Source organism: Drosophila serrata, unplaced genomic scaffold (genome assembly GCF_035046125.1).
Source record: "Drosophila serrata isolate PLE 108 unplaced genomic scaffold, ASM3504612v1 contig_272, whole genome shotgun sequence".
In the NCBI taxonomy this organism is placed as follows: Eukaryota; Metazoa; Arthropoda; class Insecta; order Diptera; family Drosophilidae; genus Drosophila; species Drosophila serrata.
In genome coordinates this window covers 2,219,204-2,241,747 of record NW_028257170.1, presented here as the reverse complement: position 1 = coordinate 2,241,747, position 22,544 = coordinate 2,219,204, and the positions used below count along the sequence as shown (strand labels likewise).

The 22,544-nt window shown below is 42.5% G+C and overlaps 6 protein-coding genes across 21 annotated transcripts in view; 3 read left to right on the top strand and 3 right to left on the bottom strand.

The window, feature by feature from the left end:
* Positions 1 to 1,285, bottom strand: part of pbl (epithelial cell transforming 2 pebble) — a 30,659-nt gene extending 29,374 nt beyond the window's left edge. For both annotated transcript variants that reach the window (XM_086834004.1, XM_020959063.2), the window contains exon 1: positions 580 to 1,285. In XM_086834004.1, the coding sequence (XP_086690130.1) occupies positions 580 to 613 (34 nt within the window). In that variant the 5' untranslated portion in view covers positions 614 to 1,285. The remainder of the gene's footprint in view (positions 1 to 579) is intronic.
* A 348-nt stretch (positions 1,286 to 1,633) lies between these two features.
* Positions 1,634 to 3,212, top strand: LOC110189064 (uncharacterized). The gene has a single exon (XM_020959034.2). It carries the CDS (start codon positions 2,056 to 2,058, stop codon positions 3,085 to 3,087), a length of 1,032 nt encoding a protein of 343 aa, XP_020814693.1. The 5' UTR covers positions 1,634 to 2,055; the 3' UTR covers positions 3,088 to 3,212.
* On the bottom strand, positions 3,082 to 4,597 carry Tmem43 (Transmembrane protein 43). Its single transcript, XM_020959032.2, has 3 exons — positions 4,176 to 4,597; positions 3,500 to 4,083; positions 3,082 to 3,439 (listed from the first exon to the last, which is right to left on the bottom strand). The coding sequence occupies exons 1-3, from the start codon at positions 4,499 to 4,501 to the stop codon at positions 3,228 to 3,230; spliced, it is 1,122 nt and encodes a 373-aa protein (XP_020814691.2). The 5' UTR covers positions 4,502 to 4,597; the 3' UTR covers positions 3,082 to 3,227.
* A 161-nt stretch (positions 4,598 to 4,758) lies between these two features.
* LOC110189076 (uncharacterized) lies at positions 4,759 to 5,851 on the top strand. Its single transcript, XM_086834064.1, has 2 exons — positions 4,759 to 5,297; positions 5,369 to 5,851. Exon 1 carries the CDS (start codon positions 4,871 to 4,873, stop codon positions 5,219 to 5,221), a length of 351 nt encoding a protein of 116 aa, XP_086690190.1. The 5' UTR covers positions 4,759 to 4,870; the 3' UTR covers positions 5,222 to 5,297; positions 5,369 to 5,851.
* A 114-nt stretch (positions 5,852 to 5,965) lies between these two features.
* On the bottom strand, positions 5,966 to 17,369 carry syd (JNK-interacting protein syd). 15 transcript variants are annotated; one of them, XR_015271968.1, is made up of 17 exons: positions 16,610 to 17,062; positions 14,664 to 14,684; positions 13,603 to 13,839; positions 13,389 to 13,544; positions 12,910 to 13,318; positions 12,639 to 12,743; positions 12,325 to 12,360; positions 11,815 to 11,832; positions 11,018 to 11,075; positions 10,774 to 10,952; positions 10,489 to 10,711; positions 8,786 to 10,411; positions 8,502 to 8,722; positions 8,241 to 8,441; positions 8,088 to 8,148; positions 7,818 to 7,914; positions 5,966 to 7,019 (listed from the first exon to the last, which is right to left on the bottom strand). XR_015271968.1 is itself a non-coding variant. In XM_086834013.1 (16 exons), exons 1-16 carry the CDS (start codon positions 16,709 to 16,711, stop codon positions 7,016 to 7,018), a joined length of 3,657 nt encoding a protein of 1,218 aa, XP_086690139.1. In that variant the 5' UTR covers positions 16,712 to 17,062; the 3' UTR covers positions 5,966 to 7,015. The 15 variants fall into 15 exon arrangements, 8 of the variants coding, with proteins under 8 accessions (XP_086690139.1, XP_086690136.1, XP_086690141.1 ...); XR_015271969.1 differs by having other exon boundaries at positions 7,824 to 7,914; XR_015271971.1 differs by lacking the exon at positions 11,815 to 11,832 and having other exon boundaries at positions 16,610 to 17,341.
* Srp9 (signal recognition particle 9) lies at positions 17,241 to 18,341 on the top strand. Its single transcript, XM_020959044.2, has 2 exons — positions 17,241 to 17,699; positions 17,765 to 18,341. Exons 1-2 carry the CDS (start codon positions 17,559 to 17,561, stop codon positions 17,855 to 17,857), a joined length of 234 nt encoding a protein of 77 aa, XP_020814703.2. The 5' UTR covers positions 17,241 to 17,558; the 3' UTR covers positions 17,858 to 18,341.
* The last annotated feature ends 4,203 nt before the right edge of the window (positions 18,342 to 22,544 follow it).

Genomic DNA, 22,544 nt, shown 5'->3' with positions numbered 1-22,544 from the left:
TGCTATTCAATTTTAATTATGTTATTTCTTTTACCAATTTATACTGGTTAGCTAGGTCAGCTGGAAAACGCCGAGATGCCATCTCTGATAACAGGAAACCCTCTTGGTTTTGTTGTTGCTGCCTGTCTGTCCTTCTTTCTCCTACTCTCACTACAGTTAGGGCGCCTGGGTCATTGTTGTTGCCTGCTCTCGGTACAGTGCCGGCGGGGTGAGCGCGAGCGGGACGGAAAGAGAAGGGGAGAGGGAGAGGCACGCATTTTGCACATACATTGTTTTTGTGCGATAAATATCTTCTACACAGAAATAAATTCGGAAAATAAAGCTTAAAAATGTACCGACGCGATGCCGTTGCTTTTTTAGTCCGTGCAAACGTATATATACGTATATATTAACATTGTACTTATACTCGAATTTATTTGCTGCCAGCGACATTTTTTATGAGGATCTTTTGGCCCCGACTGTGGTTTCGGCGCACCCCTCAACGCAGCACCCCTTCGACGGCATTGAAAAGTGACAAATTCGGGGACATTACGGTTGGGGACGGGTTGCCACGCCCTCCAACGCCCTCACAGTACTCACCGCACTTGGATTGCTGCTCCTCTATGGTCTCCATTTCGATTGATCCTCACTTTTTGGCAATTATTCGCAGAACATGTATCAAATACAGGGCACGCACACACACACACACGGGCACAGGTAAACAAACGCACAAGGAGACAAATAATTCGTTTGTACCCGGATTTGTTTATTTCACATTATTTATTGGAAGATGTCTGTGGCGTTTGCTGGTTTCGTGCACTTCCCGGACATCTTTTTATTTGGACAAATCAACAGATTGCTCAACCGAAAAGCGCGCACAGGCTGGCGTCGCCTGGATTTTTTAAGCACCGATCGCTGAATATTCGCACGTGTGCACCTGAGAAACCTGTGTATTTAGTTCACGGAACAACTTGGATGCGGCTGCGCGAGTACAAAATAAAATTAAATTAAAATTTTAACGGCCGCGGCGCGTCGGAATTGCAAAAGTTGTTGAAAAAATATCAAAATACGCCATGTTCTTTTTTGGAAGTTCTTTGATATTTGTCTTTGGTCACTCTGAATTCCGTAGCTGTTGCTTAACATTTTACCTCTTATATGTCAACATAGCAATTTTACACGTTTACAGATACACGGGGTCGAATTTTCACTTTTGGGGTCAAATTCTGGTGTAAAATGTAAAATGCGTAACAATGCTCTCTCGGGTGCTTTCGGGTTTCTGGGCGTTGTAACTAACCAACAACAATATATCAAAATACCAATATATCAATATATATATTATATATTTTGGTATTTTTAAATATTTTGTTTCTGGTCGCTCTGAATCCCGAAGCTGTTACTTAACATTTTACACCTTACACGGATAGAAAACCATTTCACACACATTCAGGTACATGTAAAATTCTCATGTAGGAATTTCAGAACAAATGCGTGTAAATATTAATATTACTGCTTATTTAAAACTGAATAAGTAAAAATTTAAATTTCAAAATCATAATAATGTTGTTTTGTCAAAGTTTTTTGTTCTCAGAATCTAGCTTTTTCTATGGCTCAACACTGACAACAATGTAGAGGTGGCAACATAGTCGATAGAGTATTCGATGGCAAATGAAGAAGTAATTCATGTTTTAAATACACAAATGTTTGTATTAAATCGGCACAGCTTGGTGGATAATACTTGGCATATATTTTTTACCATCAGCGTGCCAGTAATATCCATTATTCTTTTGATTTGTGATAAGTATTTAAATAAGCGCTCCCCAACACCTGCCACAAGCGTTGCCACATCTCTCACACTTGTTGCACACACCGACGCAGACGCACCCACACAACTGCGGGCCATTACGTCAATATGGCAAACAATCTGTCAAACCCGCAATTACAACAACAACTCGTTGACTGTTGGTCAATCAGGATTTTGCTGTGGCTGGATTTGCGAAGGAGCTAAACAGGACCCTGACACGGACGGCCATAAGCTGGCGAGGATTTGAAGCGGTGCCCCACAATTCGCCGAGGAAAATGCTGCCGCAGCCGCCGCCCCACGGATTGAAGTTGATGTCGGGGGCAGAGGAGAACCGCCACTACTTGCGCGCCTTCATCCAGACATACAGGGATCTGCCCGTGCTGTGGGACACCTCTCTGCGGGACTACACCAATCGGGAGAAGCGGGCGGAGGCGTACCTACGCCTGGTGCCCATCTACCACTACCTGAAGCGGGACGCCACCGTGGAGGATGTGAAGAAAAAGATCAACACGCTGCGCACGAACTACCGCAAGGAGCTCAAAGTGGTGGAGAGTGCGATGCGGGCGGGAAGTATGCATAGTCCGCGGTGCTGGACCTTCCAGGAACTGGACTTTCTGAGGAACTCTGAGAAGTTCCTGGCCGTGAATCCCGTCTTCAAGAACGAGCACTCCTTCGCCTTCAGCGAAGGTAGCAATTGCACCACTGCCTTCCTGGAGAGCACAGCAAGCAATACCCTACATTATCCAGCAGCTCGGTCCGGTGGCCAAACGCCCAATATCACGGAGATGTTTCACAAGTCATTCGGGCCGCCACCACCTCCTCCGCCGACAGTGAACCATGGCGAGTACGTGAACATCAACAAGCGAGCCAGGCAAACACCGCCCTGTCCAGCGCCAGGGACCGGTGGAACAACCGGTTCTCACAATACGGACGAACTCCTAAACATAGCGTGCGAGTATCTGTCCAGTACCTATCCCGAGGAGGAGTCCATTGCCCGCACCTGGACGCACAAGCTGAAGCGACTGCCGCGCGAACAGCGTCTCCTGGCCGAGCGCTTCATCAACGAGATCCTATTCGAGGCCGAGTCCAACAACCTGAACCGCGGGTCCGTGCAAATCAACAGCTTCGAGCCCTACGTACGATACGAAGAACCTACAGGTGGACCCGAGGAGCAAGAAAAGTCCCAGAGCCCCAGCGTGCACACGTCCAGCGAATCCAAACCGAATGTGGGCGGTGCAGGTGCAGGGACTGGAGCCGTTGGAAACACCAGCACGTCCAACACAAATCCAGGCATAAGGGAGTTTTAAGTTAACTTAGCTAAGTGTTATTAAGTTTAATTGGCCGAAAGGGAGAACAAGCAATGGCCCTTGACATAGCGGCGAAAGTCTAACAAGCTGAATCAAAAAATAAATAAACCTGTACATATTATCAAGATGTGGAGTGCCCATCAATTCAGACGCTGGTAGTCGACCAGGTTGCGGGTAAACCAGACATATGGCGAGGCACCTGCCAGAAAAAGGCAGGCGCCGATGACGGGACGATGCAGAATCCAGGCCACTGCCGCAATGGTGAGGCCCAGCCAAACGGCGATGAGTAAATTGCCCGTCACCGGGAAATTCGGATCCGGCACCAAAGAGATAGGCAACGGAACGTTGAGAACTGGAAGGGAGTAACGCAATGAACTAATAAGATATAGCTTTCCACAATCAATTAACTCACAGAGTAAACGCAGGATCTTGGTGTTGCACGTGACCCCAAAGAAGATGAGCAGCCAACCGACGAAGCGCCACCACCAGGTGTGCAGCACCTGGGCGCGCGACTCCAGCCGGAATACCTCCTGAACGCTAAGTCCACCCGGATAGACGAGGAGCACAGGAACCCCGCGTGAGGTGACATATGGCTCCAGTCTGTTCCCGATCAGCTTGCCGACCACACTATACGTCTCGCCCTCCATGCCGGCGAAGCTGAAGAGTAGACGCAGGTCGCCTACCTCCGGATTAAACACGTCGTTGGTGTGGTAGTAGATTCCCAGGTGTAGCTTTACGGTGCTGTCCTCCGGCCGGATATCTGAGGTTATCTCCTGGTAGTTGCCGAACTTGGCCTTTACCTCCGCTCCCAGCTCGTAGCGGCCTATGTAGACGGCGTCAGCCACCTGTACATGGCTCTCGATGGGAAAATGTGTGGGATTCGTGTGTCCGTGGCGGTTGTTGAAGTTGCGCGAGTCAACGATCTTGTCCCGCCACTCCCGTGTGTAGTAGTAGTCCGTAACTGTCGCGCCCACGCTGTCCTCGAAATTATGCTCGCTGCGGGGGCAAATGGAATATCCGAGTTAATTAATCAACATACAATCCTTAAAAATGAGTAGGATAAAATATATACAAAAGTATCAACCTACACCCTCTCCTCGACCCACTGATACATCTGGACCCTTCGGCGCAGCTTCACCGCCAGCAGCTGTATGTTGTAGTCCGGCTCTGTGAGCGGTTCGCCCACAATGATGGGGCCGGAGAGGTGGACAATTCGACCGTCCATGCCAATTTCCTGCTCCTCCTCCGTGAACCGGACAGAGTAGATGTCGGCGTGCGCCTCGTCCAAAGCCATCATGTTGTGTACCGCGCGTCCCTCATTCCAGTAGAGGACGGTGCTCCCGGCGATGAACAGGATCAGGCCGAAGAGCGAAATGAGCCACTGGGAGCGTAGGGTTTCGCCCAAAGTGGCCATGGATACGGAGAATTGGGACAATACATCCGATAAATAAACCTCAGCTGATTAGTGTGGCCAGGCGGCCAGAATGGTATTTTCACCTTAATACACAGAGTAAATGCGCGGTTGAATTCAAATATAAAATTATCAAATTAATTTCGCTGATATCGATAATCCTTTCTATTAATCTAATTTGAAAAAAGTTATAGGTATTCGTCTTGGAAACCCATATAAGTAAATACAACTATTTAATAATATTTAGAAAACAGCTGGCGATAACCTTATCCCCAATGCTTTTCATCCCCTTTCATCAGCTGTTTAACCTAATGAAATTGTCATAAATTCCGTCTCTAAGGATTCAGGACTCTAATTTTCTACATCCTTGGTATGGCGGTGCCTAAAATCGTTGATCCATACATTTGGAAGGAAATCGAAGAAGAGAAGCTTCTCTGGGAGAAAAACAAGGAACTCAATTACGAGTCGAATCAACTGCGATTCAAGGAAATTGATCAACGGAACCGGAAGGAGCTTAAGGAAATGGACGAAAGACATCAGATAAGACTTCAAGAGAAGGACGAGCGACTGCAGAAGGAGTTAAAAGAAATGGATGAAAAGCTACAAGTACGCCTGAAGAAAATGGACATAGAAGCCATGTTGAAGATTAAACAAATGGAGCTGGAAGCTGAGGAGCGTTTAAAAGTGATCGAACTAAATCTAAAATATAAATCACAAGAGTAACTTAATCATGACTAGAAGGAAAAAAGAATGTACAGAAACTATTCGTAAATTGAAAAATTAATGTAAACGTATACATGTAAGTACAATAATAAATATAAAGCTTTCAGAAGTAGACTTAAAATAAGAAAGCTGCCCACTACTATCAAGGTATCGTGAAATTGGAATTTTTCGCCCTTTACCGGTGGTCACATAGCGAGTCAATGATATCTACGTTACAAAGAGGAGATTTTGCCATGACGAGTTTTACTAACCTGATAAATGAAAATATAGCAAAGGAACTAAAAAGGATGGATAACAGCATGCATTTACAATTAAAAGAAAAAGATGAGAAATGCCAAAAAGAGTTGAAGGCCATGGAGGAGAAGCTGCAGATACGATTGAAGGAAATGGATATCGAAGCCATGTTGAAGGTAAAGAAAATGGAGATGGAGATTAAAAAAATGGAGCTGGATGCGGAGGATCGGTGGCGGACACGGGAGCTGAACTTAAAGTATAATATTGAAAGAAAATAATTGTCTGCAAAATCCAACTTGTAATTTATAATCTAATAAAAACGAAAAGCTTATCACCTATCCGTGGCAGATATAAAACAAATCGTTGTTTAATAAAAACAAATATGATACAATTAAATACAATTAACTTTTTTAATGGGTAAGTAAGAAGTCAATCTTAATCAGCTCTATGACAGCTCTTGATTTATTACACCTTAATTTAAACAAAATAAAAACATTAAAAGGCAACTCCTTCTGTGTAATATTTTATGAATGGATCGGTCTTTATTTACAATACATATTTATGTTACTTTATCGTTATATAATTTCTCAATTCAAGCTCTAGCCAATGCGTACACGTATTTTATAAACTTTTTCTCGTTAGTATGCTACATAATAATATGCAAAAACATAAATATCACTTGCCTGGCGCCAACAGAAGTCCGTTTCACAAGTTTAAATGATTTTTTGGTCAGTTTCCGTTTTATTTCTAAACATAATCTTACAAACAAATTAATAACAATCAAAGTTAGGGCATGTAAATTTGTCAACTAAGGTTTAAAATTATTTAACAGAATATAACTAAACATAAACTGCTCATGGTCGCGCTTTACAAAAAAATAATAGATAATTGTTGCAAGAAAATTAAGATTCTACTACATATTTGGACAAAGAATCACGCAGAAGTTCCATTGAAAAGGCGCACTTTTCTATAATCGTAATTAGATATTTATATTTTATATATGTATATATGTATATGTGGTGTTTTGTGTCTATGCAAAATACATAACTTGCTGCCAGCAGAGCGCGCATAAAATTTACAAATTTAAATCTTAGTACACAATTGATGTATTAAATATATTTCTTGTAATATTTTTAGCCGGCTATCACTGACAAAAATAACTTTGCTTGTTTCTTTTCCCTTTTCTTTTCTTTTTTGGTTTAATTGAAGCAGTATACGAAACACGCGGCCAGAAAGTTCTGTTTTTTAACTAAATTACGTTAATAGAACCCATTATTTTGTCATCATGTAGGTAGTTTTTAAGGTAGTTGTTAAGGTAAATATACTAAAGTTTAAGGTAATTCATTTGCTAGCCTGCAAGGGTGTGTTTCTATAAGGTTATACGCTTTGAATATATACGAATTCATACAACTGTTATAAATATGTATATATGAATTTGCACTTAAACCAAAGAATGGATTTTAACGTTGACTAACATGCCACACAATCAAGTAACTCTTATCGCCTCGATTTTCGATCGTTTGATTTGGTTCCAGTTGAATACTGTTCTCCATGTCGTTATCATCTGTAAGTGTACCATAAAAGTAAGTAAGCATTCATTGTTTTACAACATTTAATACAAATATAACCTATCTGATAGATGGGTTAGTCAGTGCTGTGATGCAAGGCTACGAGGTTACTTAGGATTCGATCATTTACAGAGATCTTACAGGGCACAATACAGTTGGGAAGTCTTTTCATGTGAATATAATTAAAACAAATTAATTGTTATTATGAACAAAAAATTAGTTAAGCACTTTCTGTGGTAGTTTGTTTAGGTCTTTAACTTTTTAAATTATATAAAATTAAGAAGTATTTAAACATTTGGGAATAATACAATATTAAATATATTTTTTAGAAAAATTAATTTAGTTAAAAGATATGTGTACATATGTAGGTATTAAGACCAAACCGGGTTATGGTGTGAGATAACTAAAGCAGTTAAGCAGGAAATAAAATAATCTTTAAATCTGAATCATAAATCCTCAAGGGACCTTGTAATCAATTTCATTCTTAAAACATAATTCTTTTGGAGGTGAGCTCGTTTTTGTAAGCTTAGTTTACCCCTTCTTTAAACCTTTTTTTATTTACAGTGTAAATTATAACCAATTCCTTGCATTAAGGTGTTCTTAGACAAAAGGACAAGGTACACCAATGGGAACTGTGCGGAGAGACAGTGTGCTTGTGCTCAGGACAACCAAGAGTGTTTGTTTCGTATTTAAAACAGTCTTACACCCTCCACACACATTTTAAGATGGACAAAGACTGGTGCAGTTTGAGAACAATAAAGAAAAACACGAATCAAATAAAAAGAGGGACTTGCTTAAACCTGCTCTTAGCGGCCAGGCCACTGGTGAGGCAAATGCTGCACAATCCCCGTTTGGGATACGGATACCATCCTGCGCTACAGATTGAAGGTTCTACAGAGGGCAGAAATCAAACAATTAAGTCGCATTAAAGGCAAAACAAAACACAAATTAAACTGGGGGACAGTAACAATATAGGAACAAAGCATTCGGCGAATTAGGCAAAATTAAAAGAGCAATGCAAAAACAAAATAAAATCGAAATAAAGAAATAAATCATAAGCTTACGTATCGACTTTCCAAACTATCAAGTGCGCTGCATTATCGCTAGCATCGAACTTATCATGTCCTGCAGATGGGATGGAGGAATATGGAATGGTTATACACACGGCTCTTAGAGCTTCGCCGCCGGGTCTGGTTCACTCGGTGGTGTCCACTTACTTATGCGAAAATCAATGTAGCCCTCGCCGCCGCACATGACCAGCATATCGGGCCGCTTGTTGCTGAAGGTCAGGCCGCCGTTCATGCTCGGTTGCTGCAGCATCGGCACAGACACAAAGAACTTGACCGCGTCCCGGTGGCCGTGGAAGGAGAGTTGAGCGTTGGCCATGCAGCATAGCGGCATCTGGCCATTGGGATCAGCTGCAAAAGCAATTATTATAAAAACCATTTCCATAGATAAAACACGAAACAAAAACTCACATGACGTCTTTTGCTGCACCTCGGCCAGCGGCACCGAAATGATGACGCCATTGCTGGTGCCGATCCACAGCCTGTTGCAGGACACCATTAGGGCGGTGATGCGGACGAAGCTGAAGCCCAGCTTCCCGGTGCCGAGCATCTTAGATACATAGGGCTCAATATCCACGTCCTGCTTGTGCTCGAACGTGTGCGTGTTATACAGCCGCAGAGTGGAGTCCAATCTGGGGAGGCAAACAAAGAATTGGGGAATACACACGGGGATAACCATAACTAAGCTAACATACCTGATGGAGACCCATACACCTGCTCCGGTGGCAGCCATTTGACGCACTTGGCTCTCCTTGCGCGGATGAGCGTCCAGCGAGTGCACAATGTTGAGCGATACGGGGTCAACGATGAAGATCTTGTTGCGGTGCGCCGCCCAAATGCGCTCGCCGGCCACACAGAGGCAACGTATCGAATGGTTGCGATCACCGAGCGTCACCAGGTGATAGCTATTCAGATCCCATTGGCCGTCTGTCTGGCGGCGGAACACGGCCAGCTGGGCATTGGCTAGCGCCACAACAACCCTCGCCTCCACATGCACAATTGCTAGAACAGCGTCCGGCAGGAGAACCCGGTGCAAGCACTCGTGCCACCTTCCCACGCTGCTGTGCACGTACAGCCAGCCGTCTTGGGCGCCCAGCCACATTGTGGGACCCACCGAACTCATAGACGGCTCGTCGCGTTCCTTGGTGCCAAGGATGGGATTCAGCGATTTAGTGGCGAAGAGAGCACTGCTGTTGCTGCTGCTCGTGTTGTTATTATTGTTCGCTGGATGGCTGCCATCTGCGTTCGCGAGTCTCTGAGGAGCGCCTGGCAATGCCTGACGAATCTTGATGGCCTCCACATTGCCCAGCGGCTCCTCGGCACTCACCGCAGGCAACTGCTCGTTGGACTTTTCCGTAGCCTCCTTGGCCTCTTCATCCTCCTGCTGCTGCTTGGCATTGCTGTTCTGTTCGTCTTCAGACTTCGGTTTGACTCGCACAAACTCCACTTTGCCGAGCAACTCCGCACCCTCGCCGGGACGCTGCAGCATCTCACCCGCCTTGACCACCTCCGACTGCTCCAGCAGCGCATAGTCGCTCTCCATTGCTCCCTGGACGGAGGCAATGCAGAGCAGATGCGAGGAGCAGATGGGAAAGGCATCTAGAACGGTGGCCGACTGATTGGCATCCACCACACTGACCGTACTGGCCGCATGCGTGCTCGTGCATATCCACACAAACGAGCTGAGCTGCGTCTCCGGCTCCAGAGTCTCCAGACTGGCCCGGGCCATCTGTCTGTCCAGAGCCTCCACGCTCTGCTCGGCCGTGGGACTGGTGATCTCGGTGATCTTGAGCGTCGACTTGGGGGCATATGGTGAGTTGGCGGGTATTAGCGACTGGCCGTCCTTGGTGAAACCGCCGTGGAGATTCACGCCTGCCGCACAGAACACCTTCATATGGGGCGAGGCTTCCGCCAAGGGATTACAGTAGACGGGAACTGGGACACCTCCAGAATGCCGGCTCGGATTCGCCTCCTGGCTGGCCTTGTTGATAGGCAAACTCCAGCCGTAGGCGTGCAGGCGACCGTCCTCCTTTTGAACGTGGGCGCGCAGCTGACGGTACTGTTCCCTTCTTCTCGCACTTATCCGCTCCGAGCTGCCTTCCTCGGCATAGTCCTTTGGCATGACGAGGGCATTTGCCAGACCGGCGCTGGCTGGATGCACCGGCGGCTGGCCGCTGGTTAGGGCCAGGCGATTTTCGCCACTTCCACTTCCACGGCTAGGGGATCCGTGGCTGTGGGCAGGGCTTCCTCCGCCGGTGTGACGAAACATCGGCCCCCCTCCGAGACCGTCCGCAACGCGTTCCGTTGGGCGGTTGGAGGGGCTGTCCATAGGAGCGCATAAAAAGGGTAAAACATGAATAGATAATATATATCGAAGGGGCGTCCTCGGTAAACTTACGTAAAAAGATTACTAAAGTACTTCCAAATGCTCTGCTTCGACTTCTTGTCTAAATTATCCACAGTGCGAGAGGCGCGGAGTATTTCCGTGAGACGAACTGCCTCCTGCAACTCCATGAGTCGTTCCTTGTACTGGTTGCGCTCCATCAGAACCATGGCCATCTCCACTCGGGTGAATCTCTTGCGCTGGGCCAGCGGTACATCGTTTTCCTCCTGCTCAGTGTCTAAAATATAGAGGTTTCATAAATATCCATTCCGATTTATACATGTATGTAGGTGTACTCACTCTGCTGCTTGACCTGCTCCTTGGCCTTCTTCAGCTCATCTTCCAACTCGCTGATGCGCTGCCTTAACTTTGTCCTTGACTGTTGCATAGCATTGAGCTCCTCCCGGACAATTTCCACCTCTCCGGTGAGTTCATCCACTTTTACAATCAAATCGTCCTTGACAATATTGAGTGCATTTCTGTTCAAAATGAAAGGTATAAATATAATTCATCTCTTAATAATTTTATTTTTGAGAAAACTCACTTGGTGGCCAGCAGCTCATTGTTCTCCATGATGAGATTTTCAACCTCCTTGCCCATGCCTGTAAGTGATTGGAAAAATCATCTTTAATAATGGGTAAGAATTGACTAGGGAATAAGTAAGGACACACGCAAAGACCTTATAAAAATAAGATGCATTCGTCAATATATTTGCAATACCACAAACATAAATCTTTGAAGCAGATTCAGTTTGAAAATTAAAATCGTATAACCTTAATCATCTAATTATTATAAGATCTTTGATAAAGGTGCTTTAAAAGCGTTGGGAAAATGGAAGTGAATTCATAACTATGGTGTTAGGATTTCAAACAAATACAAGTAAACAATAATGAAAATGAAATTGGAAAGAAATGTCAGATGCTGGCAACCTCCACATACTGTTTTGCATTCATAAAAAAATACGAGAAGAAATAACCGAAACCTCACTAAGAAATAAACTAAAAACTAGCAAAATCAGACAAACAGGGGAGCCACAGAAATAGCTAACAACTATACTATTTTTATAATGTTTATAAAAGAGTTTCAAATGATTACCAAATAATATCTATTTCTGTAGCACCCCATATTGATAAATGAAGAAACTACAACCAAATGATATGGCAAAAACCTCCTGAAAGATGTCCCAAGTCAACATAAAAGTAAAGGAAATCAATTATTGGAATGGCTTAGTTATTGGGAAATAACTACTTACGATGATAAAGGAATAGGAGGAATTACAACTACTTTTGCAATAGTTAGAAGCTACTTAAGGGGGGTACTCGTAGCGCCCTTTACACTTACCAAAATAGTTGTCGTTAGCTTCAAAGGTACAAATACAATGCAAATATTTTTTGTTGTTTGTGGTTTGTGTTTAGTAGTTTGCAAGAGGAATTTGTTTTTCGTTTTTTGTTTGTGGAAGGAAACGTAATGGTTTTGGATTTTGGGCAAGTAGTAGAATTCGGCATAAAAGAAAGAGAAATTTCATTAGAGCTCATGACAATACAAACTTTTATTTGTTTTTCTATATTAAAATATTTTCCAGGTTTTCTAATGCTTCGAGCACATAATTTCCAACAGATATCACAACAAGGATATAAGAACTAGTGAAGATCATCCTTAAAACACACTCGTTTTTGATCAGACCGATCGATCAGTCTAATCTTGCATGATACTTGATGTATTTACAGGTTATATAGATGAATCCATATATGTAGGAATTATAATATGGTGTTTGTGGCTGAGTTTCTTGTAACTGTGTACTTTGCTCTGGCTGCTGTTGATGGTCTTGAGTGGTGATTGAGTGGTACCTACCTGAGGATGCATACTCTCCGGGATGTACCCAGCTGCCTGTGGGCCCAAGATCAATTCAGTTCCACGAGTGTGTCAATGTTTGGTGTTTTGTTGGATTCACGGGCGCGGAAAGGCAAAATAAAAGTAAGAAATAGGAATAAAGGCATTGAGTACTGTTTGAAACATTAACACAAATGGTTAGCATTGTGATGGTCGAGAAAAGAATAGATTGACCAAGTCCTTTAGGATATATCCATTCTAAGCTATAATTTTAGTTCAAACTCATTGTGAACACAGCACTTAAGGATGAATTAAATGGCCAAAGAACTCCTCACCTGTGACAATCTCATTCTCTTCACTTTCCTCGTTGTCCTGGAAGGACAGCTCTTGGTAAAGATTGTTATCCGAGCGCTGCTCCTTTTTGGTGGTCGAACGACCAACTGGGATGGGAATTTGGATTTGGGTTGTTCGGTGGTGGAGTTTTTGTTTAGTCGAGTTAACACACAAAAATCAAAAGAGAAGTGATAAAATTAGTACGGTGAGCGGTTGAATAGTAAGTATATATAGTAAGCAAAGGCATAAGATCCCTGCGATTTCTACACATACCATTTGCGGGCACATTTGGCACAATTGGGCTGCTGTCGGGGCTTTGGGGGGAGGTGCCCTGATGCTGCTGCTGCAGGGCATCAGTGGCAGCGCCGCGTTCCACCGTTCCAGCGGCTAGGCTATCGAGCTCATTCTGCAACGACGGTGGCCCCGAGTCATCCGACTGGCTGCCCACGCTGCAAATGGTCTCTGTGTCCAGCATAACCGAATTCTCCAGCGAGGCAAAGCCGTAGGAAACGGGTCCCGAGCTGCGAGCCACGGGATTGAGTCTGGCTCGACTCACCTCCATGCGGTCGGAGGCGGTACTCATTTGGGAGTGCGTCGAGCCCATTAGCATTTTGGTGCGTTCCATGTAGTCCACATGGTTTTTAAACAGCTCCGTATACCGTTCGTGCAGCTTGTTGTACTCCTACGAATGTTCAAAAATAATTCAATTTAATTGCTTAGAGTTGGATTAAAATAATCGTAGCTGTTCTCACCTTCTTGAGATCCGCCTCCCGCTCTTCCAGCCGACTGGCATGCTCTAGGCTATTCTTGTGCTTCAGTTCTAGCATTCGGACAATGCTCTCCACCGATTCCAGGCGCGTGGCGAGCTCCTTGTTCTCCTGCTCAGCCAGGTCCTCAGCCTCCAATAGCTATCAGAAACAGAATATGGTTACTTTTTGCCATTGACCATATTCTAATTGTACTCACCTTCTGTTCGGACTGTTTGCGGGCACTCTTTTCCCGCTCATATTGTGTCACCAGCTGCTCGTTATCCTCTCGCAGCAGCTCCACTTCCACATCCTGCTCCTGATTGATACGATACGAGGCATCCAGGCACTCCAGCACGTTCACCAGCAATGGCATCAGGTTCTTCACCACATCCTCGTCATACCGATTGATCATACGCTCGAACTCCTGATAAATGCTCCCCGCCAGTTGTTGGACCTGTAAACAAAGGCGTGGCACATGGCAAAAAAGAACAAAAAATACAGTGATATGCATCAGTTAATTCTCTTTGAATTTCGTGAGTCAAAAGGAAGACAAGGTGCAATTAATTAGTAGAGTATCAAGAGACGAGGAAGATAACATTGAATACCCTTTCCTGTCATGATTATTTCTATCTCACAGGAAATATTTATGTCGGAAGACCACTAATTTAACTTCAAAACTAATGACCAAACATCGAATTAGATGCGTTACGCCATGCGATTGAGATTGTTTTTAACGTTATAGGTAATTATTATTTCAAGGGTATTCAATAGTTTCTACCTCTTAAATAGGATCCTTCCCAGATTTAATTTGCAAAACAACAAATGCAATTACAGAAACGGAGAGAGTAAGAAGTAAAGATAGTAGAGAGCTCCTCCCATTTAACTGCTTAATTAAATCGGTTAGCATAATTGCGGTTTGTGGCCGCTGTTTTATGAATGGAAAGCTCTTGTAATATGACCTAATGTGGTTTTTTAATCTCTGGTAATAAGCCCCCCTTCAGCCGTAATCGTAAGTCATGCGTTTTGTTAATAAACAAAGGAGAGAAAAACTATTATTTTCTCTTAAATGAATATATTAAAGCCGAGAAAGGTTAAGGCTGACACCTTCTTGGCCTTAAAATTGTTAGTAGAAAACGTAACAAAAATAAACAAACAAAAGCAAGGCATGAATAAAACTATTTTATCGTGCATTTGTATATATCGTAATGTGAATAACAACGAATATAGTATAGGACAGAAATTATATAGACCACAAACGAAAAATTTTGGATAACTCACGATGCTGACAACCTCTTCATTCTGAAAGAGAAAGAAAAGAACAAAAACAAGGTGTGAAGGACACGTAAAAAATAAAATATTTAGTAAATTAAATTGTTAAACTGAAAATGAAGAAATAAAACCCAAAGTGCATTTAAAAATGAATGAGTTAATGCAGTGCCAAATTATTAACCGAAAACATAACGTAAAATGTGTAGATTACAAAATTATAAAATAACAATGAAGGGTTTATGAGGTACTTATGTCTATTAAGACATTTTTAATAATATTAATATATATAACCAAGTTCCAAATGTTCCAAAGTAAGCATTTATATTTATATATATTTTTGTCTAATTATTTTCTATGTTTTCTTTGGGTTTTATGGCATTTGCAATAAACGCCAACTCCCTTCTCTGAACAACTCGTCACCGGACCAAGGTTGAGTCAACTTATAAGGCCAACTCGAGCTAGAGTCATGCTTAGGTATTTAAACATTTTGGACAGACTTGTTTCACAAATACATGGTTTCTGAGGCTCTTGGGCCCAGAAACAAGTTTTCATCGGTGTGTTAACAATGCTTCCCGCTTTAAATTGCTGTGAACTCATTACTCAATTAACAGGTAGCTTATCAGCGAAACATGTGCGCTAAGAACCGGGAGCAGGGGAACCTGATGAGCTCATTAGGGGGCTAAGGGGCAGGAAATAGTCCACTTCTTATATGTGAGAGTGTGAAAAGAGATTGTGGGAGGAACGGGACTTGGGCCTAGGCACCGACAATGTCTCTTTGCTTTAATTTGCATAGCTGTCCGATTAAAGACTGGCGAAGCTTATAAAGTGCAAAATCAATCAGAGAATTGGGGTGAGAAATAAAAATAAAATAGACTGCAAAGGCTCAGAGTGGGCTATTGGGAGGCTACACTAAGGAAAATTTGGGTTATATTGTTATAAAAATCAATACCACATGTTGGAATAAATGGAGAGGAAAAAAATCTAGTTGTTTTATAATTATTGAAACCCTTCTTTAAGCAATTACAATTTAGAAAATAATGGAATATTCTTTGCTCATTTCGAAAGTTTCTAATTGAAATAATATATAAGATAAGATGTTTTTAATGGATTTAATTATTATTTCTATAAGAAGATAAATCCACCTAAATTTTGGTTTCTGTGCAGGGTATTGCGTGCGGTGGTCATAAAATTTGAGGCTCGACTGACTGACTTTATTGATTTCTGGTCCCCGGCTTTTTAACTCTCTTTTGCTTGTCCTCTTCCGCTTCTTATTTTCTCTATCTCTCTCTCCCTTTGCCTCGCTTTTTCTCTTCATTATTGGGAGCTATTTTTCGCCAGTTTGAATGTCAATGACCAGGCGTAGTCAGCTGATGCATAATAAACAATTGTTGGATGCGTTTTTACATAATTAAGCGTGTGTGCGAAAAAGAGAGAAGTGCTGGCAAAGAGAGCAAAGAAAGCATGTTTCTTCGATTGTCTGTAACATTTCCGCTTGGGACACTTTTATAGCCTCATTATCTGGTGTTTGTGCCAGTTTCTTTTGTGTGCGAATGGATTTGATTGTGGGCGTTAAGGAGCAAGGCCCAAGAACATATTGTACACACATTTATACATTAAGTGCGTTATCTCAGCTAAGGGCTCTGCCCGGATGAATCAGACCCTATACGCACAAATCAGCGTAGATATCTTTTCCAGAAGAAAAATTGTATTATTTCAGAGGGACGACTTTCTTAGATGTTCTCAGACAAATTATCTTGGAATATATGTTCACAATGTGTAAGATTGATCAAGAAGATTCTTAAGCTTGCAGTATTGAAATTTCTTATCTTTTTCGCAGACTTCTATATTGGGGAAATAAATCTAACGATTAACCATCATCCCACAATGATCTTATTATAGTTTTTTGTATGGAAAGCTCTATGAATAGACAGAACTTGTGGCTGTGTGCTTCTTACCTTCTCAGACATGACCATGTTGTTGTCCTCCGTTCCGTAAACGGTCTCCGCTCCGGACTGTGGCCCGCCATTGTTGAGCAGGGTATCGTCGTTGTCCATCATGATGAATTATGTATTTTATTTGTGGAACCCTCGGTTTAAAATGGGTTTCCTTATGCTCACTGGGGTTGGGGGTGATGGGTGAGGGAGGGGTGGTGGAGGTGCACTTGACTGCTGTTTGGGTTTGTACGTCACGCGTTAACAGTTATGCAGGCGATGCCTTTTCAACCCCAAAACAACAACAACAACAACAACACCAAAGCGACGGAGTGTGAGAGAGAGAGAGAGAGCAATATAGACTTTCGTCGTCACACACACTTCTCACTTGTTTGTGTCACCGTCGTATTTAAATATCACTTATTTCTAGTACATAAATTTAAATAAATTGCATTTTTCTGTTCCTGCGTGTCACTTTTATTTGCGTTTTTCGTTTTGTTGTTGCTGCCTTAGCCTCGTCTCAGCTCTTCTTCCCCGTCCATTCACAAACTTTGGTTGACTAGATTTCATCGTTTTTCGCACTTGTTTTTCGACGCATTTTCGGTATCGTTTCGCGCGGATTTCACTGCACACGCCCCCGCGGCCATCCGTTGCACACAATTGAGCATTTAAAGTAATATAAATATGGATTTTCACAGCATTTTTGCAATAAATGTTGGAACTTGCTGACAAAACATCGGGGCAACTATTGAGACTATCGATGGTTGGGTATCGTTTTCAAAACATCGATATTTTGCACTACCGAACTATCGGAACTGATTCCGATTCCAGAAACCAAAAAGCTATTGGTATCGTTATAGCTATCTAGTATTTATCGGTAAACGGTCATACTGCTTCAACGTCACGCCGCCCAGTTGTTGTTGTTTTTATTAATTTCCCTTTGCACTTGCATTTATATTTAGTCGAATTAAAAATGGTTTTTGTGAAGAACTGGGAGGATTTTGAGATCGCCGCTGAGAACATGTACATGGCGAATCCCCAGAACTGCCGCTACACGATGAAATACGTCCACTCCAAGGGCCACATACTGCTCAAAATGACCGACAATGTTAAGGTTCGTTTGGTGATTTTCAGTTTTCGGGGAGCACACTTTCATTAATCCCTTCCTTTATTCTTCAGTGTGTGCAGTATAAGGCGGAAAATATGCCGGACCTGAAGAAGATCGAGAAGATCACCAGCAACCTGGTGGGACACATGGCCTCCAAGGAGTAAAAAACACGAACAATCTTCAATTTGGCCACGGCGACACTTCTGCCTTGCGGCCAGCCAACAACAACAAGGCGCACACATGTATATCAACCCCACGGCTGTTATTGTTGTTGCTGCTCGGTCCGGGCGTATGTGCCTGTGTGTGAGCCATCAAAACACCCGCAACTGAATTTAGTTTTTAAGCGCGTTTGCCCCGCCAATTTCGAATGTGGTGATCAGAGTAGTCTTTAACGTTTTTTAAACGACATTTCATAAATGTCGGCTCTGTACACGTTGCGAACACAAATGGCAGGCGGAAAATGTACATATATACAGATGTCCCATCTGCTTGGCGGCGGCGCGAAAGGAAAAGTTTTTGAAAAAGTTTACGAAACGATTTTGTATTTATGTTATTGTAAATGTCAAGAAGTCGAACACACATTTCCATGAAATGCTTTACATGAAATAATACCAAGGGAATAAAGCAGAACAATACAACAACAGGTAATTCAGAACGTTACTATTTTAATTTTGCCGGCCAATAGCTGGTTTTTTAATTCTGTCTGTTAAAAGACTGTCTAATGAAGGTTCGAATGAGGTAATTTTTCAGATTAAACATTTTTTTAACAAATAACAATCTTATAAGATCAGGACACTAGTTTTTCGGAGAATTTCAAACGATTCGATGAAAATGAGTGATTTTTCCTGACTGCAAGTCGGTGTCTAGTTATCATTTGAAGAGGTTTTCCGAAGAACTCTTAATTGCCTAACCATTAAAGCGATTAAACAGCCAGAGCAAACAGTTAACAAGCCAACCCACCTCTTCTTAGCCTACCGGCAGCAACAGCAGGAGCAGAAGAATCACCGATGGGAACTGGCAATGGGCGTAGGAATGGGATGCTGATGGCTGGCTCACTTAATAATCCGAGAGCAAATATTGGTTATTTGCATGTGAGGCACTCGAGTTTATTTGCCGCAGGAGATTGACAGCAGCCCGCCGCGGAAGATTGATAGAACGGATGGCCACCGGACCTCGGGACAGGTCGGAAAACGAAGATCGGTAGCCAGAAGTGTTTGTCCAGAAGAACGCAGAAGGCACTCGACGGAGCTCAGGTGGGACTTAGCTGCCGCTGCCTGAGCGGAGGCAACTCAGTAGCCACTTTGGATTAAGGCGCGTTAAGGAGCGTTTGCTTGACCCACAGAAGATCCGCTCGAGCGGACCTTTTGATCAGCCCTCCGGCCCTACAGTTGCAGCTCAAGCGGACCTTGGCGATTGAAGACACCGTCACCATCACCATCAGCATCGTCAGAGTCAGAGTCAGCGTCATAGTCAGTGTTTCCGGCCGTTTCCCGACAAGCTCATTTGGCTTCTGTTTGATGGGGCTGGCCGATGGAGTGGAACTCCGCCAGCCAGAGGTACAGTGGATCCGATGGATCCTCTCCCCATCGGATGTTTGTGTTTGCCCGGTCTTCTGTGCTTTCCGAATGCCCTCTGTTTTGCTTTACTCGATTTTTGTTTGGCGTTGGTTGCTATCCACATTGCATTGCAATCACAATCACTTTAGGCGGTGGCTCGGCTTCAACGCTTCGAGATCTCTTTGGGAGGGGTCTAAATGGAAGCGGAAGGGGTAGAAGAGTTGTTTATGTGAGTGTTTCTCTTCAATTTTAAATTTAATAAACATTTCCTCATTTCAAAGTATACACAAATATCTTTTATAATAAATAAAATTCAAATCCTTTTCAAATCCAAACTCTCAATGATTCGAACATTTCATTTTAAATGTCTTTTGGTATTGAAACCGAAGCCCCAATAAATTATATTTATATGTAAACCCAAATAAATGCAGCAACTTTTATCAAAATCAACAAATCAAAAGTCGGAGTCAACAACAAGCAATCTGTAAGGCTTCTATATAGTCCCTTCGAACATATATATGTATGTATATTCGTAGTTTTATTAAATATATGAAAGATTATATAGGGGGGGCTATGGCTACTGGTGTTGGAAAATGAGGGTCGTAAAGAAGCATAGACCACAGGAACGAACGGTGGCAATAATTTCGATCTTTACAAGACGATAAAGCTCATGGTTTAATTAGGCCCCACCAGGCCCCCAGGTCCCCAGGTCCCACTTCTCCCCTGAGAAATGGTGCGATAAACTTGACAAATAACATAAATACCATTTATTGCGGGTGGTGCTTGGATGTGGATGTGAAGTGATTGGGGTTCGGTGTCTCCACTCTAAGGCCTTCTCAAATAGACCTACTAGTATTACGCGGACCATAGCGGTACGTGCTTTTTACGACACCCCCACTGTGGCGTCAATTATAAAGATATTTAAGTACAGTTAGCATGCAATTAGACGGCGCACAGTGGTCGCCTCTATCGCCATGGTCAGGCCGCCATGGAAATCCCACTGATTTAATATATATAACCGTATGTTTATATGGTATCGGGACCGCGGGCCATATAACTAAGTCCGCCTGATTGCCATAACTAGTTGGTCATATGACAATTAGTTGTAAATTAAGACCATCGATTTCTTGCACAACCTAAAGCCCCTAGCACATGTTGAGGATCTTCCAAGACAAGGGGGAAAATGTAAGCTACAGATACCCTTTTAGTTTCATAAATAAGAATTATAATACTCCTTGGAGTTAGAGATGATCATTTATTATGAAAATTACTCCAAGGTATTTCCTTTAAAGGAGCATCTATCCTGAAAATATAATGTTTGAGACTTTGTTTCAAAGTAAGGAACTAGGGGAACTAACATAGGCTTAAAAAAATGATAATCATTTGAAGAATATGTAAATCAGACTAATATATTTAATTATTTATTATATATATTATTTCAAGACGGAAGTCACAACTTATTTCAAACTCCTTTTTGTATCTATAAATCTTATATCCAAATTTAAAGATACATTTTTGGGCTTGATATATGATAGATACTGCATAGAAAATCCCGTTTTTAAATGGTCTTTGTCCGCAAATTCCGTATGATATTAGTCACAGATGTTAGCCGCCTGACGTTATAACTCGGTCAATAGCTTGGGTCAATATAAAACTCATTAAAGCCAGGAATCATTGTCTCTGACCCCCTCTTTTGTTTCCTCGATGCGTCGGGAGCACAACAAAGCGAAATCGAAGTGCAAACCGACTAAAAGCCCCACGGGTGGATGTGGTGGACTCCAATACCCTTTCCCCCCGCGCGATATTGACTCAAAACGGTAGCCGCTCAACAGTGGCTAATGGTCATAATTAAACGTGGCTTATTTGCATAAATCAAGTGGTGAGTTATGTTCACTTGCGCACCTGAGCGCTGAGAAGGTGATGTAGGGCGATTGGGATGACTCAAAAAGAAGCCGCTTCGATACCAAAAGATTCATTAAACTCCATTTGGTTTTCTTCACTCTCTTTTAAAGATAAACCAAGACTTCAATGAGAGCTGGACCCTGATAATACTTTTCATACATGGACAGCGGTTTTCCTGGTAAACATCAATCATTACTGGCCAACCCTTTTCAGCTATTACAAATCTAATTTCATTATCAACTTAATGATATTTTCGTTGTGCATTTATCTACATATTACTAACATCCTGTCACAAAAAAAATATGACTTGACCCAACCGGAAGAACCTAGCCTGCGTCAAGCGGGTTAGTAATTTAGAATGTTTCATAATTATAATCAGTCGGGAGGGTAGGAGGCTCCAATCAAGTTGAAGAGGTGACAGCATGTCTATAAGGAACCAAGCCTATAAATGTTATATCAGTTTCATTATAATTGAATCACAAAGTGTTAGCCCGAAATTTCGCAATGCCCTCTTTTGGTGACACAATATGAGTTGTTACGCTGAGATACGGAAGCAATTGGCCACTCGAGTATTTTGTGGCCCAGAGATTTGTCATAGGTCCTCTCCATCACTACCCCATACCAACACACTCTGGCATATATCTCTCCGATTCCGATTCGGACTTATCGGGGTACACAAATCAAACAAATAGCGAGCGGGGTGTTGATGAGGCGATTTCAAAATTGTTGATAAATGGCAATTGTTATTACTAATATACGATGGGCTTGGTAATGGCTTATTTATAAGGTTCATGTTCGAACAGGTAGTGTTTTTTTTTACTTGTGTTTTCATTTTTCGCCTGGTAAATCAACGTCTATGATTAGAGCTTAATACATCTTGATAAGGCAGAGGCCCCATAAAAAGGAGGCAGCGGCAGTTGAGTTCCACAATTGATAAATCAAAAATTCCACTACCCCACGCCTTCTCCCCTACCCCCTCCTTCGCACTTGGCAACTCTTGGGGTTATCTCGGAAAACCAAATCGAGTAATCCCGCAATTGAGTTGATTAACCAACTAATCGAGAGATTTGCTTGCTTCGAGTGGCAATTTCCTTGACTTTATCCTGCCGGGTCAAGTTTTCCGCGGTTTTAAGCGCACGCGAAACGCGTGCTACTCGCGTTTCTAGATTTCCTTCGAAAATTTATCGAACTTAATTGTAAAAATTGTTTACTTTGTTTGGTACATATTAATAAAATATTCACATTTTTCTAATCTATAATTACCGATATTTTCCATTTTTTTCGACATGTCAAATTTTAAAAAACCCATAACTAAGCCAAAAGAGCATCAATTTCAATTCGAAAATCTAATTTTAATTAAATTTAGATATAAAAATCTGATTAATATCCCAGG

Excerpts from the sequence above, each read along its gene's own strand:
- LOC110189064 (XM_020959034.2), top strand. The coding sequence starts at position 2,056 with ATGCTGCCGCAGCCGCCGCCCCACGGATTGAAGTTGATGTCGGGGGCA.
- Tmem43 (XM_020959032.2), bottom strand. The coding sequence starts at position 4,501 with ATGGCCACTTTGGGCGAAACCCTACGCTCCCAGTGGCTCATTTCGCTC. Across the intron at positions 4,084-4,175 it reads CAGTGGGTCGAGGAGAGGGT|CGAGCATAATTTCGAGGACA; the intron begins GTAGGTTGATAC and ends TTGCCCCCGCAG. Across the intron at positions 3,440-3,499 it reads CAAGATCCTGCGTTTACTCT|TTCTCAACGTTCCGTTGCCT; the intron begins GTGAGTTAATTG and ends ACTCCCTTCCAG.
- LOC110189076 (XM_086834064.1), top strand. The coding sequence starts at position 4,871 with ATGGCGGTGCCTAAAATCGTTGATCCATACATTTGGAAGGAAATCGAA.
- syd (XM_086834010.1), bottom strand. The coding sequence starts at position 16,711 with ATGATGGACAACGACGATACCCTGCTCAACAATGGCGGGCCACAGTCC. Across the intron at positions 13,840-14,663 it reads ATGAAGAGGTTGTCAGCATC|GTCCAACAACTGGCGGGGAG; the intron begins GTGAGTTATCCA and ends CTTTGTTTACAG. Across the intron at positions 12,744-12,909 it reads GCCAAATGTGCCCGCAAATG|TTGGTCGTTCGACCACCAAA; the intron begins GTATGTGTAGAA and ends TTCCCATCCCAG.
- Srp9 (XM_020959044.2), top strand. The coding sequence starts at position 17,559 with ATGGTTTTTGTGAAGAACTGGGAGGATTTTGAGATCGCCGCTGAGAAC. Across the intron at positions 17,700-17,764 it reads AAATGACCGACAATGTTAAG|TGTGTGCAGTATAAGGCGGA; the intron begins GTTCGTTTGGTG and ends TTTATTCTTCAG.